This window comes from Hakea prostrata, chromosome 4 (genome assembly GCF_041222555.1).
Source record: "Hakea prostrata isolate BN-2017 chromosome 4, UWA_Hpros_2, whole genome shotgun sequence".
Lineage (NCBI taxonomy): Eukaryota > Viridiplantae > Streptophyta > Magnoliopsida > Proteales > Proteaceae > Hakea > Hakea prostrata.
The window spans coordinates 51,029,024-51,046,871 of NC_142603.1; the positions used below are offsets into that span (position 1 = coordinate 51,029,024).

At 38.3% G+C, this 17,848-nt stretch overlaps 2 protein-coding genes across 2 annotated transcripts; both read right to left on the minus strand.

Annotated features, from left to right (window-relative positions):
• On the minus strand, window positions 1-2,067 carry LOC149019431 (cytochrome P450 71B37-like). The gene is made up of 2 exons (XM_089151028.1): window positions 1,167-2,067; window positions 1-1,038 (listed from the first exon to the last, which is right to left on the minus strand). The coding sequence occupies exons 1-2, from the start codon at window positions 2,055-2,057 to the stop codon at window positions 421-423; spliced, it is 1,509 nt and encodes a 502-aa protein (XP_089007154.1). The 5' UTR covers window positions 2,058-2,067; the 3' UTR covers window positions 1-420.
• A 9,620-nt stretch (window positions 2,068-11,687) lies between these two features.
• On the minus strand, window positions 11,688-13,837 carry LOC149019432 (cytochrome P450 71B37-like). Its single transcript, XM_089151029.1, has 2 exons — window positions 12,941-13,837; window positions 11,688-12,813 (listed from the first exon to the last, which is right to left on the minus strand). The coding sequence occupies exons 1-2, from the start codon at window positions 13,829-13,831 to the stop codon at window positions 12,196-12,198; spliced, it is 1,509 nt and encodes a 502-aa protein (XP_089007155.1). The 5' UTR covers window positions 13,832-13,837; the 3' UTR covers window positions 11,688-12,195.
• Window positions 13,838-17,848: the final 4,011 nt, after the last annotated feature.

The following is a 17,848-nucleotide window of genomic DNA, read 5'->3' on the forward strand; positions in this document are numbered from 1 at the left end:
ATTTGAAATGTAAATGGAAGGAAATAATTATTCAAATTCCAATTTTGAAGATAAACTATTAATGAAAGTTACAAATTTTGGTTTATTTGTTAATTTGTAAGCTAGATACACAACATGCAAATCAAGGGCGTTGACATCACATTCTCATAAGCCCTTAGGAGCACGCAGAGTCCAAATCCTCTCCACCCAGGTGGGACTAGCTGTCCACCCATCTTTGCTCCCAGTCTCATAGTAGATCTCACACAACATGGCCAGGCCCATGTGTGAAGGTGGAGGGAATGGCTTGCTTTCTATCCAAAATCTGTCTCAAACTAAGGAACAACAATGAAAACCAATTTAAACACGAACAATGGTGGAAGGGAGGGGGAATACAAGTGATGCTTATGGGTTCAAATCATGCAGATAGGAATCGTCTTTCTTCTAAGGGTCCATCACCTTCTTAATAGGAATGAGGTAAAGAGGAATTTTCTTATGAGCAAGGAGACCTGCTTGGTCTTCCACGTTTATATCTTCCGTCTTCATCCCATCAGGAAGGCCCCAATCAAAGGCATAGAGAAGATTTGCAAGTGCAAGCTCAACATTAGAAAGACCCATGTTCATCCCAGGACACATTCTCCTGCCTGCTCCAAAGGGCAACAATGTGAAATGTGCCCCCTTATAATCAACCATGATATTCATGAACCTCTCTGGCATAAATTCTTCTGGTTCCACCCAATATTTTGGATCTCTCCCTATGGCCCAAGCATTCACTAGGATTCTTGTTTTTGGGTGAATATCATATCCATCAATGGTAAAATGGTTTATGACTTCTCGTGGGATCACTAGAGGAACGGGAATATGCAATCTAAAAGTCTCCTTTATCACCATTTTAAGGAATTGAAGCTTGTCAATATCTGCTTCATCGACTTTTCCTTTGTTTCCGACAGCGGTCCTGATCTCATCTTGTACTTTCTTCATCACAGCGGGGTTCTTGGCAAGCTCTGTCATTGCCCACTCCATTGTAACAGCCCCAGTGTCTACCCCACCTAAAAATATGTTCTGAAAAGAAAAAATAATTTTGTCAAGAACAATTCAATGAAATCCAAAATTAGATGGTAATTAATTAAAGCACGCCCATGCAAGGAGAGAAAGTATATAGACATTTAGCTAGCAGGTGGCCCAATTACCATGAGGAGTCCTTTGATTTGATCATGAGTGAGACCACCTGCGCCTGTATGATCCTTTTTTACACTGAGCAAGACATCAATAATGTCTTCTTGGTCGGATTCATTCTTCTTGCTTTTGAGGTGTTCATCAATCAGGTGTTGGTAGAAATGATCGAATTCATGGAATATCTCCTCACACTTCCGGTTGAGGCCAGTGAGTCTGTCCACAATCCACCCTACATGAGGGAAAAAATCCGTCGCGGAGAAGCTACCCAACATAGCCATGGCATCATGTACAGCTTCTGAAAAGCGTCCGTTATCAAAGCCTCTCCCCTTGTAGCTCTTACCAAAAGCAACCGTACAAGTTATCTCATCAGTGAGGGCATAAAGCGTCTCGCTGAGATTAACAGGAGTTAAAGCAGATTTGGAGATTGAGTTAATCATGGAAGCAACACACGCTTCTCTAATGGGCTTATAAGATTGCACCCTCTTCGCACTGAACAGCTCGAGTACACAGAGCTTCCTCATCTCCCTCCAATACTCACTGTAAGGCCCGAAAACAATGTCAGAGAAGTTGTACGAAAGCCTCCTAGGCCCTGACAAGTCAGGCCTACTGCAACAATCAATATCATGAGACTTGAAGACCTCACTTGCAATTTCAGCAGATGAGACGACTATTGTAGGCATGCGCCCAAGTACCAAATGCATGATTGGACCATATTGCTTAGAGAGTTGCTGTAGAGAGCGATGAGGAAGTGCTCCAAGTTGGTGCAAGTTACCTATGATGGGAAGCTTACCAGGGCCAGGAGGAAGGTTCCTTCTCCTCACTTGTTTGTTCTTGAGAATAAGAAGCAAAGGAAGGAGAGCTAGAAGGAATAAAAGCCATAATGGCATGGTGAAAAGCCCAATCATAATTTGGTTTTTCAACTCCTATATATGATCGATGGCTTTGAGTGACTGTTCAATTCTTCAAGACCAGCATTGACCCCTTTATATAGCATTTTTATTTTATTTTTTAAATCCCATGTTGCTTTCACGTCTAATTATAGAGAAATTAATGATTTTTTTAATTATCTTAGAAGTAGAATCTAAGATATTATTCGAAATCTTTAGTTCTATGGTTCAGGCGGTCATTGGGCATGATTCATGAGATTATATGATGAAGGGCGATGGATAGAGTGGAATCCCAATCTTAAGAAGACTCCAAATTCTTAATTTGTCTCATTCTTTCGAATGGTAGGGTGTTTCATTTGTAATTTTTTTTTTTTTTTTTTGGTTCAATGGGGCTTTATTAAGTCGGGGGATGGGATATTAATATGCCTCAACGAGAATCGAACCCATGACCTCTTCGCTGAGAAGTGTTGGTTTCAACCACTAGAACAGTTCTGCGTTGGCAACTTCTTTTTTTATTTAATTGATAGAAAAAAAACATTAAAATTTTTGTTTGGAGTAAAAAGTCAACTTTATTAAGAAATAATAAAAGCCAATGTGTTCAGTACTTGTAGATTGCATATGTAATATGCCCATCTGTTATATATAAAATCGTCTCTTCCAAAGAAATATAAAAGAAAGAATCTTGTATTGGTGGCGCACTTAAATGGGGTGAAACTCTAGACATCCCCTTAAGTGAAAAAAATTACTCATGTTACAATTCCAAAGTTATTGGTTCCATAGACAACCTTTAATTTGTTTATTAATTTAAAATTTAAAATTAAAACCTTAATGCCCTTAAAGAGGTAATATGACCCATTTATCCTCTCCATGCCCGACGCTTAAGTGGGTGGACCATCTTCTTCCTACACCTTACAAGAAATAGTTCACTACTACTAGAAACCACCACATTCCCTCCCTTTGCCATTGACTACTGCCCCACCTTCCCCCTATCAAAATCACCTACTATTGTCAATGCAGGGTTGGTTGAGTGGTAAAAATCCATATTTCTCAGTGGAGAGGTCGTGGGTTCGACCCTTTCGGACGGCATTAAAGTTCCAGTATTAAAATAAGCACCAGTACCAAAAAAAAAAAAAAAAATCACCTACCATTGATCGCTCAAAACCCTAAAATAAAACAAATCAAAACCCTTAAAAAATGTCCCCAGGTTTTCTAACCAAATCTTGTTGATTGTCTTTGTAATTGTCAAAGACTTCATAAAAAAATGTCCCCACAAGTTTCCAAATCATGTTGCACGCATGTATTGGAGCCTTTTCATTACACTCGCAATTCATGCGATCAAGAAATTTTTAAAATTTGTTTTTTTTGGGTAAAGAAGAGATTTTTGAAACATAAGACTCAAATTGATCGTTTATTAGAAGAGCAGTACAGTGTTTTTTTTTTTTTTTTTTTTTTTTTAAATCACTTCGATTTACCTAAGAATGAGAAAAACAAAGTGGACTAATACCTCTCCGGCAACGGCGCCAAAAACTTGTTTGTGAATTTTAAAAGTAACCGCAAGCGCACGGTATCGTGTAGCTAACGGGATTCACATCCTCTGTAATAATTCCTTTCCCTACAATTCCCTCATTGGATTGTGCCATGTGGCATTTAAGTAATCCAATGGTTATCCAATTTAAACTAAATTTGAATTTTATTTAAACCCACCCATATCCTAATCTATACGTCTAATCGAATTGAGCCGAAAAATAAATTAAACACAAACAAACTTTTATCCATTTTTTTTTGGTACAAAGGTGCTTTTTTATATATAGGGATAAGGTTAGGGATATTACATATGCCGCCGGTAGGAGTTGAACCCATGACCTCTCCACTGAAAAATAGGTTTCTAACCATCCTATTATTCCTCCATTGGTAGCAAACTTTTATTCTATTATTAAATTAAGCTAGGAAACGATCGGAGCCGAACAGATCCGGTTTCAAATCGATCCAACTGCTCAGAACAAATGAGGTGGTGTAGTACACATGTCTCCTCGCTAAGACCACACGCACAACTGCTCTAACCGTAAAAGCAGTTAAAGCCTGAGTCAACCACCCTCGTTTGAAGATAAACCGTTGCCGGTGTCCAACAAACAAGGACGGGCCACGTGGTCGGTATGTATCTTCTCTCTACGTGTTCCATGACACAGTAATTAAGATTATCCTGCGAGATAGAGTGGGGCCATCGAATCGAGATTCCCATTTCAACCGTTAAATATTTAACGAATCTTTGACCAAAATGTTAGATTTGACGGCCTAAAATTTCGCAAGCCGGTTAATGCGACTGAAGCTTTTTGAGACAGTGATATTAATCTTTCCGTTTGACCAGACTGCGCACAAATTGATAGTTTGGACACTTTTCTAAATGATGGTGGCCACATGTCACAATATGCTGCAAAGGACGGTGTTAAGCTAGAGCAGCAGTCATCAACTGTAATCATCATTTAATAATCTTATAATCACAACGACTTAAAAAGAAAAGGTGGAATACCCTCAATCTTAATAAAATAAGATAAGGACATGGCTGTTCAAATTTCCATGAAGTTGTACTTTTTCAAGCATTGTGCATGAGAGTGAGGGATCTTGCTTTAGTCTGCATATTTAAGAAGATTGTCAAAATCTCAACCGAAATCTCAAATCCGACGCCGTAAAATTTTACATAAATGCGCAGGACTAAAGATCTTTTTTGTTGTTGTTGTTTTTGTGTGGATATTATAATCCTGATTAAATGAATATTGTAGAGTTACTTTGTTTCGCACTCGAGCACTAATCAAGTTTTAAACCATGGATTATGGAATAGATAATTGAAATCTGTTCTCAAGTCTACATCTTTTTGTAATAGATAATTTAAATCCGTCTTCAAATTTTTATGTTTATTTTTTAGACATTGTATAGAGTTTAAATACTAAGAGAGTGAATGAAGAGGTATCTCTTACACTTTCAAGTTACAACCCTAACCCTCATTAATTAATGTCTAGCCAAAAATCATATTTGATCCATAATCATATCCATTTTGGAGAATAAGCATATAAGTATAAGAGGACATAGTCCCAAAATCAAGCCTACACATTCATGTACACCATTCTCACATATAACAATTTTATGAAATTTGAAATAGAAACAAATATAAATTAACTTATCTTTCATCCACACAAATTCACACACAATTTATAAGAGATTACAAGATATTAAAATATTATACATTTAAATAACTCATCATTCATACAAGATATGGTTAAGTATATTCCTCATCTTTCAAGCTTATATAAATCTCTAAATCCCGAAGTAATCTACAAAAAAGAGAGCGTAATTGACCTAAAATAATCGTAGAAAAATACAAAATTAAATGAGTAATAATCGGGAATTGTTCGGAATCAAGGGGGGGGGGGGGTAGGGGGTTCAGCCACACAGGGGCAGTCGACCGCCCAGTATAGGGTTCCAGCCCAAGAACTCAATTTCGTCCCCAATTTGAACTCAACTTGAAATGGGACTTAGAGGTCTTCAATTTGATGGTATTATGGTCCCCAAACTACATTTTAAACACTCCAATTGGTTCTCAAATGAAAACCCCCAAATTAGGCTTTCAGTGTCTGCTCGTGGGGGTCTCTGAGAGGTTCAAATAAGTTTCAAATGCAAAGGATGTCATGAACCAACTCTCACAAAGGTTGGGAAGCATTAATGGGACAATAGGTATCATTCAATGTAACCCAACAATAATAACCACCATAACAATGCAAATATTTCATCATAATTGCATTCAAAAGAGAGGTTGTGAAGTGGTTTTCGAGTCTCCTTACCATATCGCACAATTTCTTTTCTTTGTCACACTTTGGCACCACCCAAGGAGTGAAAAAGGTTAAAAAATCACGAGCTCTCCTTCTCTCCCACACTTTTAGCCTCCCTCTTGCATAAAAAATGTGTTCGTGGGGTTAGAGAAACATAAAATAGGGTTTTAAACCCGAAATTCCGAATTTGCCCTGAAACTGGGTAGGGGAGGTTGATCAGCCGGTCAACCGCCTCCAACCAACCGGCCCTATATCTTCTTTATGAGAAAGTCGATTGCGACGAGCTTCGAAGGGTAAAAAGGTCCTTTCAAGGCTTAATTGGTATAGATTACCTCAAATTTTGAGCCTTTACCATCTGTTTACGGACATTTCAAAACATCCTTTTTATGCCTTCTATACTGACCTTCTCTCTTATTTTGAAGTCCATCAGAGTGGTCGGGACTTCATCGTGGTCATCCACTTTCATGGGTTCGATTTTCGAACACCTGGGCTCAACTCATATGGTCCAGAGTTATCACTTACTTGTACTCCGGGTTTGTGAACCTGAATGCAATGGGTTCAAGGGTTAGAATTCCAGGGGATTTCAAAATCTTTCTTTGAAAACATGATCGTAGGGCAAAATATGTCTACTTCCTTGTCCCCTTCCTCTTCTCCATCAGAGATCTAGGCATCAACACCTTTTGGATAGAAACCATCACTGTCAAAGCCTTCATCATCCTCCACCATAGTTTCCTGACCCTCATTGGCTACCTCACTCGAAACCATAGCTGCATAAGTTTTCCTTTGGTCATCCGAGGGAAATTCACCTACATCTTAGCCTAATTTTTCTCTCTTGATTTTCTTACTACTGCGCTGGATTTGGTCAAGCGCTTCCATGCAAATTTCCACCTTAGGGTTTCCCTTGGCTCCACTGGCCATTGCACACCGATGGGGACTTTTTTTTTTTTTATATTGATAAAAAACATTAGAAATTTCATTGGTCAAAATCACCTTTTTTTTTTTCTTTCCCCCCAAATAGAGGTCAATTTTATTAAGAAATAATAATAAAAGAAAATAAGGAATACAAGGAACTAAAAACACTCAACTCTGTAACATCAATTGCCTCAATACACCCAAAGTTCACAAGTTCTTGACAATGTTGTTGAGACTAAGGGCATTGCCTACAACCAACTTCTTTCATGTCCCTTACATTCCATAAAAGAATCTTCATAGAAAGTTAATGTAAATTGTTACCTTCAATGCAAGCGTTAGAAGACTTGCCAGCTTGCTTTGACTCCTCCACTAGTGCTCGATCCACCCTCTCCAAAATCTCAAAGGTGCTTTGAAAAGAAGCACCATCCATTCGCACGGGTTGTGAAGACTGACGATGTTCATGCCCTTGAAAAAAAAAACCCCTCTTCCTTACTTGGGTGAATAACAGAATCATGTTCTTCCAGGCCTAGCTGCAGGGCCCAATTGTGAAAGGGGGTTCGTTCCTAATTCTTGGAAATCTGCAATTACCTCCCTTGAAAAATTAATCTCCACATTTTCCTTTGATGGATGTAGAACTACCAATTCACCCTTACCTGAGGTGGGCTTGAAGTGGGACCCATTCACAAGTCAATCTTCATCCAGAGGATGAGATTTGGATGAGAGTGACAACTCATCTGTACATTGAGATTGAGAATTATAGAGGTTAAGGCATACATCCTTATCTGCTTACATCACATTCAAAAATTGACTTTGTCGTAGAGAATGTTTAATCACTTAGCTCCCTTGATCAAGTTGATCCCACATTTTCCTCCCTTGTATGTGGAACAACCATTTTACCTCTTTTACCTTAGGTGGGCCCTGTGTGGGACCCATCCATGAGTCTGTCCTTATTAGAGTGATGAGATTCGAATGAGTATGGCACCCCATCCGGATTGTGAAAGTACTTAGAGGAATGAGGTCTACATCCTTATCTTAATTACATACATATGAATTATGAATTTGAAATTGAAGATATTCCTGAGCTGCACTAAGCTTGTGGGACCTAATGTCGTTCGCTGGTATCTAAGCATCGAAAGACTGAGAGATCAAAGGAGTCTCAACCTTTGACACCTCCACCCGTAAAGTCCTCGCAGGACTAAAGTTTTCAACAATCAAATCTTCTCTCTGCTCCAAATTGCCAGAGTTGGCCACCTCTAGATTCCTTCCTAGAATAAAGTCTCCCTCAACTGAATTCTCTCTCTCCTCTAGATTGCATGTGTCTACCACCCTCTTCTTCTGGTCTAGCAACCTACTGATTGTGCTTCTGCTGAAGCTGCAATTTTCGTTGACTTGCATTGATTGGCATGGTGTCCAAATCATTTACAATAGAAGCATTTCAACAAACTATCCTCATACACCACCACCTTCTGTAGAAAGCTAAACATTGTAGAGTATAGTTTTCTACCTGCGCCTCTTCTATCCTCTCTACATCCGAGTTCACTTCAACCAAGACATGAGCATAGTTGCCCAATGACAGCACATGAGTTCTTATGTCTAGAGTAATCGAATGACCCACTGTCTTCATAATCGATAATAAAAATCTTTTCATGCTTGTACTCCATTGGAAGATCTAGTAAAACAGACCCAAACTAACTTTGATGAAAGTTGTGTCCTCCCTATGAACATTAAAATCCGACTTCCAATGTTAAAAACATAACAATCGCAAATCCAATTTAAAAGGGGCTCTGACGCCAAATTGTTGTCATGTCATTCTCATTCCTGAACTGAAAAATGAAATTACCGCTTCTCAGATAACATAGAAAAACTAGAGTTGTAAGCTTCACATTTGATGAACTTCTTGTCACACCATATCCATCGATGTGCAACGAAAATCAAGTCTGCCAATCAATGAAAACTTGTAAAGATTGTGAAGTAGGGGCTCAACCACAAAATTGGGCTTGGAACTTGTCCTCCAAGTTTTTCCAACTGAAGATAGAGTTGGCTAGAAGGTTACAGTACCAAGTGAAGGTTGTTCCAGTCAGAGAATTGGGGAACAATCTCAACTTTCGTATTTCATTTCAACTAGTAGGCACATTTTGCACCAAAAAAACGTGCAACATGGTCTACTATGGACATGTCCTCCCCGGAAAACTTGGTAAACTCCAGGACTTTGAAGTTTCGTCCTAGATCTATTTGGTTATAGTATTTTGGGCATAGCTTTGTATAAAGTGGCCTCGTCATAGGCCTAACCGTACGGTTAATCTAGTCTTGTTTAAATGAATAACTCTCTCTCAGTCAATAGGGCTTGTCTGTTGCCTCTGCTAAGGTCAAAACTCTGGTCAGTCTCCTTGCCTCTCCACTAGGACTCCTCTTTGTGCAAAAGGGTCACTATTAGGTGGCAAAGGGTTTGTTTCAGGTACTTTCAATGGGGGTCTACTATCTATTTTGAAAGGGGTTGAAAGGAGGATAGTTGTTATAATGGTCTAACACTTTGCAAATCAGGAACTTGATTTACCCCAAAAGGAATGGCATTTGTCTCTGTGGCCACTTATGGTAGGCCATGGGGATTTTTTACCTGTGGAGGTTGCCTTGAAGACTATGCCATAGGATTCTCATACAAAATACTCCGGCTTGGGGAAACTTCCAATGCTGAAGCCTCTACCTTGTTTGATGTTGCCATAGTATCCACTTGACGTGACTGAGGAGCTTCATGCACTAGAGTCTGTTCTCAAATGACTGCGTTGCATGCTGGCTATCACATTGTGACTCTGCCAAGCCTTGACATAGGGTTCTCAATGTCTCTTCAACAAAATTGCCATTAAGGGGTTGATGACCTATTTCATTAATGTTACTCTCCTTGCCTAATTCACTTCCTGGAGGAAAAGAGTTTTTATTTTTTTTATTTTTTTCCTTTTAAGCAATTCTCACCATTTGTGTTGTTACCATTATGGCTGACGTCCCACCGAGCATGCCAAAAAAATGTTTTCCAATTTCATTTTGGATTTGCGCTGGCATGCCAGAGTTTGCAACTGATTGAAGGGAATTGCGGATTATTAGGTTGTTGTGAGTTCTATCTGTTTCAATGTATTGAGGACTTTGATGCCTTTTGGGAGAAGGCAACACAAACTTATGGGATTCCTTCTAAGTGAACCTGTACCATTGCTATGCTAAGGTTACAGAAGAAGAAGAAGAACAACAAAACCTAAAACTAAACTATGATTAAAAAATTTAAAAAAATAAATAAATAAAAAAGAAGATAAGTGTAAATTGTCATTTGATTGATGATTTGTGTCTAAAAATGAGCTTACACTAATATTTATAGAGGAATGGGTTACAACCTCCTGAAACTACCTAAAACTACCCTCAGGATAATCTCCCAAGGTTTTGGACACAAGAAAGTTCAAATTCAAAAACATGTAACTTTTGAATAACTACTATGCTTCGACAAGTATCGGCCTACTTGGACGAATATCAGTTTTGTCCTAAGCTAGCACTATTTACCACAACTTTATTTAGTATGCTTTGTTTCGGAACCAGTTCACAATAGTTAGTTTTTGGGGACTAACAAATCTACAACAAGGGTTATTTATTGTATAATAATGATTAACAGTGATGTTAGTTATCACAAATTTAATAATAATAAAAAAGCCACGATCTAAGTCAAACTTCCATTTTTTCCGGAACATAGATGCTTATTAGATATTCATGGATTTAAGAGCATGGTTCAAGGAATTTATTTTTATTCTTGTCATCATCCTCCTACTTCACCTACCCCTGATTCTTAAACGATTAACAAACCTAGTGTGTTTGAGAAATCATGCGAATACAATAGGCACATGCTTTATACCAAGTCAAGAAAATGGATTACCAGTTAAACATGAAAATAATTAATGGAGTAATCAATAAAGTTGATGTTAGGGATAATGGATGCACAACTACTAACAAAGAATAACACAAGCAAAGCACACAAGATGAATTTAACGTGGTTCGGCAAAACCCTGCCTACGTCCACCAGAGAGAAAAGAAGTTTCACTATCTCGAAAAACTCACACCACTCTCACACCCACAAAGTATTACCCTTTGCTTGTTTGCCCAATCCCTATCCTCAAGATGGGTTCCCCAATCTCCTACAGGGATTGATACCTATAGATTATCCCACATAGACTATTTACAGAGAAATCTAAAACCCTAATCCCAATATAATTACAATTTTAACCTAGTACTAGTAATTGACCCAGACCCTGTTTCAATTACAAATACAACCAAAACTATAATTACATGGACCCACAGAATACAAGACACCCAAACCCAATAGTTGAGTCATGCGAATTCTTTACACATCTCAAAGAGAATTTCAATGTTGTGATTGCTTAAGAAAAAAGAAGTTCTTGAGGTTGACATTCTTTGGTTCATTACACAAGGATTTTCAGCATTCTTCACTATTTTGATGAAAATTGTGTAGCATTTTTTCAACTACGATGTAAACAAATCTATCTAATTGTAGAACTTATATAGACCATGGACCAACGGAAAAAATCAAGCCAAAGATCTTGACGACAGCCATGATTAAGAAGGAAGAAAGATTACCAATATCATGTATGCACTTGAAATGCCTTATGGAATTTCCATGTTTTGAGGAATTTGATGCATCAATATATTGCACCAACTTGACATGTCTTAGGGTTGTACATCACTTACCCCCAATTGAGGCAAGGTCATATGATAAAGAACATGATATATCCAAGTTGTGATAAGAACATTATATTAATAGCATGACACTATGTTTCTGTTGCTTTGGTCAGAATATCAAGGGTGGGCAAGAATCATACAATAAGGAATACATATAACAACATTGAGGGTTTTTTTTTTGGTAGACAATATTGAAGGTAACTAGTTGCTATATATATAATATGTTTTCCAATGTGATGAAAAATAAATGATTTGGTAAGTGATGATTGACCTTAATTTGAAATGTAAATTGAAGGAAATAATTATTCAAATTCCAATTTTGAAGATAAAATATTAATGAAAGTTACAAATTTTGGTTTATTTGTTAATTTGTAAGCTAGATACACAACATGCAAATCAAGGGCGTTGACATCACTTTCTCATAAGCCCTTAGGAGCACGCAGAGTCCAAATCCTCTTCACCCAGGTGGGACTAGCTGTCCACCCATCTTTGCTCCCAGTCTCATAGTAGATCTCACACAACATGGCCAGGCCCATGTGTGAAGGTGGAGGGAATGGCTTGCTTTCTATCCAAAATCTGTCTCAAACTAAGGAACAACAATGAAAACCAATTTAAACACGAACAGTGGTGGAAGGGAAGGGGAATACAAGTGATGCTTATGGGTTCAAATCATGCAGATAGGAATCGTCTTTCTTCTAAGGGTCCATCACCTTCTTAATAGGAATGAGGTAAAGAGGAATTTTCTTATGAGCAAGGAGACCTGCTTGGTCTTCCACGTTTATATCTTCCGTCTTCATCCCATCAGGAAGGCCCCAATCAAAGGCATAGAGAAGATTTGCAAGTGCAAGCTCAACATTAGAAAGACCCATGTTCATCCCAGGACACATTCTCCTGCCTGCTCCAAAGGGCAACAATGTGAAATGTGCCCCCTTATAATCAACCGTGATATTCATGAACCTCTCTGGCATAAATTTTTCTGGTTCCACCCAATATTTTGGATCTCTCCCTATGGCCCAAGCATTCACTAGGATCCTTGTTTTTGGGTGAATATCATATCCATCAACGGTAAAATGGTTTATGACTTCTCGTGGGATCACTAGAGGAACGGGAATATGCAATCTAAAAGTCTCCTTTATCACCATTTTAAGGAATTGAAGCTTGTCAATATCTGCTTCATCGACTTTTCCTTTGTCTCCAACAGCGGTCCTGATCTCATCTTGTACTTTCTTCATCACAGCGGGGTTCTTGGCAAGCTCTGTCATTGCCCACTCCATTGTAACAGCCCCAGTGTCTACCCCACCTAAAAATATGTTCTGAGAAGAAAAAATAATTTTGTCAAGAACAATTCAAAGAAATCCAAAATTAGATGGTAATTAATTAAGCACGCCCATGCAAGGAGAGAAAGTATAGAGACATTTAGCTAGCAGGTGGCCCAATTACCATGAGGAGTCCTTTGATTTGATCATGAGTGAGACCACCTGCGCCTGTATGATCCTTTCTTACACTGAGCAAGACATCAATAATGTCTTCTTGGTCGGATTCATTCTTCTTGATTTTGAGGTGTTCATCAATCAGGTGTTGGTAGAAATGATCGAATTCATGGAATATCTCCTCACACTTCCGGTTGAGGCCAGTGAGTCTGTCCACAATCCACCCTACGTGAGGGAAAAAATCTGTTGCGGAGAAGCTACCCAACATAGCCATGGCATCATGTACAGCTTCTGAAAAGCGCCCGTTGTCAAAGCCTCTCCCCTTGTAGCTCTTACCAAAAGCAACCGTACAAATTATCTCATCAGTGAGGGCATAAAGCGTCTCGCTGAGATTAACAGGAGTTAAAGCAGATTTGGAGATTGAGTTAATCATGGAAGCAACACACGCTTCTCTAATGGGCTTATAAGATTGCACCCTCTTTGCACTGAACAGCTCGAGTACACAGAGCTTCCTCATCTCCCTCCAGTACTCACTGTAAGGCCCGAAAACAATGTCAGAGAAGTTGTACGAAAGCCTCCTAGGCCCTGACAAGTCAGGCCTACTGCAACAATCAATATCATGAGACTTGAAGACCTCACTTGCAATTTCAGCAGATGAGACGACTATTGTAGGCATGCGCCCAAGTACCAAATGCATGATTGGACCATATTGCTTAGAGAGTTGCTGTAGAGAGCGATGAGGAAGTGCTCCAAGTTGGTGCAAGTTACCTATGATGGGAAGCTTACCAGGGCCAGGAGGAAGGTTCCTTCTCCTCACTTGTTTGTTCTTGAGAATAAGAAGCAAAGGAAGGAGAGCTAGAAGGAATAAAAGCCATAATGGCATGGTGAAAAGCCCAATCATAATTTGGTTTTTCAACTCCTATGTATGATCGATGGCTTTGAGTGACTGTTCAAGTCTTCAAGACCAGCATTTACCCCTTTATATAGCATTTTTATTTTATTTTTTAAATCCCATGTTGCTTCCACGTCTAATTATTGAGATTATTCGAAATCTTTAGTTCTATGGTTCAGGAGGTCATTGGGCATGATTCATGAGATTATATGATGAAGGGCGATGGATAGAGTGGAATCCCAATCTTAAGAAGACTCCAAATTCTTAATTTGTCTCATTCTTTCGATTGGTAGGTGTTTCATTTCTAACTTTTTTTTTTTGTTTAATGGGGCTTTATTAAGCGGGAGATGGGATATTAATATGCCTCAACGAGAATCGAACCCATGACCTCTTCACTAAGAGGTGTTGGTTTCAACCACTAGAACAGTTCTGTGTTGGCAACTTCTTTTTTATTTAATTGATAGAAAAAAACATTAAAATTTTTGTTTGGAATAAAAAGTCAACTTTATTAAGAAATAATAAAAGCCAAGGCCTGTTTGGTTACATGAGTCTGAAGATTTCAAATATCTAGAGATTTCAAATCTATAGACTTCAAATCTATGGAGTCATAATTTATAAAATTAAGTGTTTGGTTGTGGAATGAAATCTGTGAATTCATCCTAAAAAACTGTTTAATCGACATGATTTTTGTGAATGTGCAAGCATATAGCTTTTTTGAAATCTCTGGATTTCACCCCTTACCCATAAATCTACAGATTCACGTTTTTAGTGTAAAAAGGTGAATCTATAGAATTCATGAATCTAGAGATTTTTACAACCAAACGGGTATAATTCTCAGATTCATGAATCCAGAGATTTCAAATCTCTGGATTCATGTAACCAAACAGGCCCTAAAGTACTTGTAGATTGCATATGTAATATGCCCATCTGTTATATATAAAATCGTCTCTTCCAAAAGAAATATAAAAGGAAGAATCTTGTATTGGTGGCGCACTTAAATGGGGTGAAATTCTAGACATCCCCTTAAGTGAAAAAATTACTCATGTTACAATTCCAAAGTTATTGGTTCCATAGACAGCCTTTAATTTGTTTATTAATTTAAAATTTAGAATTAAAACCTTAATGCCCTTAAAGAGGTATTGTGACCCATTTATCCTCCCCATGCCCGACGCTTAAGTGGGTGGATCATCTTCTTCCTACACCTTACAAGAAATAGTTCACTACTACTAGAAACCACCACATTCCCTCCCTTTGCCATTGACTATTGCCCCACCTTCCTCCTATCAAAATCACCTACCATTGTCAATGCAGGGTTGGTTGAGTGGTAAAAATCCATACTTCTCAGTGGAGAGGTCATGGGTTCGACCCTTGCGGACGGCATTAAAGTTTTAGTATTAAAATCAGCACCAGTACCAAAAAAAAAAAAAAAAAAGAAGGATAATTTAAGGTTTTCTAAGGGCCTGTTTGGTTACTTGAGTCTGTAGATTTCAAAAATTTAGAGATTTCAAATCTACAGACTTCAAATCTCTAGAGTCATGGTTCGTAGAAATTAAGCTGTTTGGTTAGTTTGAATTTTTGGAATGAAATTTCTAGATTTATCCTAAAAAAATATTTATTGAATTATGGTTCAAATCTTTAACGCTTTGATAGTATGGGTGAAATCTCTGGATTTCACCTCATACCCATAAATCTCTGATTCACGTTTTTAGTGTAAAAATGTGAATCTCTAGATTTCATGAATCTAGAGATTCACACAACCAAACAGGTAAAAATCTCCCATTTGTGAGTCTGTAGATTTCAAAAATTTAGAGATTTCAAATCTACAGACTTCAAATCTCTAGAGTCGTGGTTCGTAAAATTAACTGTTTGGTTAGTTTGAATTTTTGGAATGAAATTTCTAGATTTATCCTAAAAAAATATTTATTGAATTATGGTTCAAATCTTTAACGCTTTGATAGTATGGGTGAAATCTCTGGATTTCACCTCATACCCATAAATCTACAGATTCACGTTTTTAGTGTAAAAATGTGAATCTCTAGATTTCATGAATCTAGAGATTCACACAACCAAACAGGTAAAAATCTCCCATTTGTGAATCCAGAGATTTCAAATCTCTGGATTCGCGTAACCAAACAGGCCCTAACCAAATCTTATTGTTTGTCTTTGTAATTGTCAAAGACTTCATAAAAAATGTCCCCACAAGTTTCCAAATCATGTTGCACGCATGTATTGGAGCCTTTTCATTACAGTATTACACTCGCAATTCATGCGGTCAAGAAATTTTTGAATTTTTGTTTTTTTCGGGTAAAGAAGAGATTTTATTCTATTATTAAATTAAGCTAGGAAACGATCGGAGCCGAACAGATCCGGTTTCAAATCGATCCTACTGCTCAGAACAAATGAGGTGGTGTAGTACACATGTCTCCTCGCTAAGACCACACGCACAACTGCTCTAACCGTAAAAGCAGTTAAAGGCTGAGTCAACCACCCTCGTTTGAAGATAAACCGTTGTCGGTGTCCAACAAACGAGGAGCGCCCACTTGGTAGGACCTGACATCTTACGTTACAAGTGATAACCATCTATTATTGGTCGTACGTATCTTCTCTCTAGGTGTTGCATTACACAGTATAGAATATAGATTATCCTGCGATATGGAGTGGGGCCATCGAATCGAGATTCCCATTTCAACCGTTAATATTTATTTAACGAATCTTTGACCAAAATCTTAGATTTGACGGCCTAAAATTTCGCAAGCCGCTTAATGCGACTGAAGCTTTGGGTAATTTTCATCCAGACCCTTTGAGGTTTGACCTATGTCATTTTTAGTCCAGATAAATGGACATTTTGCATCTACTTCCCCTGAGGTATCCAATAAGTTCAATTAAGTACAAATTATGATTTTTTTAACCAAAATACCCTCATATTAATTTGTACCTTATAAATTTATGAATTATTAAATCTTTGAATATAAAAATTTAACGATTTAAAATTTGTTAATTTTCTTCCCAATTCCTACGTCTTCTTCATCTTGGACCCTTCATCTTCTTTTATCTCTATTTCTCTCTGTTTCCATAGCCATAGATCTTTAAACCCTAAATGTTTAAAACTCAACCATGAATTTTACTCGCATCCCACCACTACATCCACCCACCGGCACGGTCACTACCACCTTCAAAGCCCAGGAAGCGAAACAGATTATACAGCACCACCACCACCATTGCCGGCGCTGACGACCCAACTAAGCCACTTCTACTGCCATTGTTGTTCCTAGCATTCTCTTTCTGCAAAACTATGCTTGTTATTATGCATCCACACCTTCAAAACGCCCTTTGATTAATGACACTGGAAATCCCGCAGCTGAACCCACCTACCTGGAGGAGGAATCTGTTCTCCATTGGTTCACGATGACCTGAGAAGTTCTTACAGATAATGAATTGGAAAGATCATGCTGAGTCTATCCCACCAGACCCAGATCGAATATGCTCTTAGCTACATTTTTATATAGCTAGACAACAGAAATTCAATCAGTTCCTCTTCACAGATCGACCATGTCAAGAGAAAGGAATCACAATATCACATATGCAAGTCAAAATTAACAAATATACAAGAAGGGAGATGGATGAGTTGTTTTGAATCGATCAACTGGCTGTGAAACAAACTAAGTTACCTTCATCCGAGGTCGCTTCTTAGCATTGAGCTTACGAACTTCGTATCTGATACGCTTGGAGAAAAGTCTACTTTTATTCTTCCAAGGCACACGGAAGTTGGACGGTGCCCAACTTCAGAATCGCCGATTCGAGATTGAATTTACAGTGTCAACGATTGGGCGGGATAAATCCAAACACAACATTTTTTTTTCTTCCCACAACCTTTTAATTGCAGTAGAAGTGGCTTAGTTGGGTCTTCGGCTCCGGCAATGGCTGCGGTGGTGGTGCTGTATAATCTGTTCTGCTTCCTGGGCTTTGGAGGTGGTAGTGACCCTGCCGGTGGGTGGATGTAGTGGTGGGGATGCGAGTAAAGTTCAT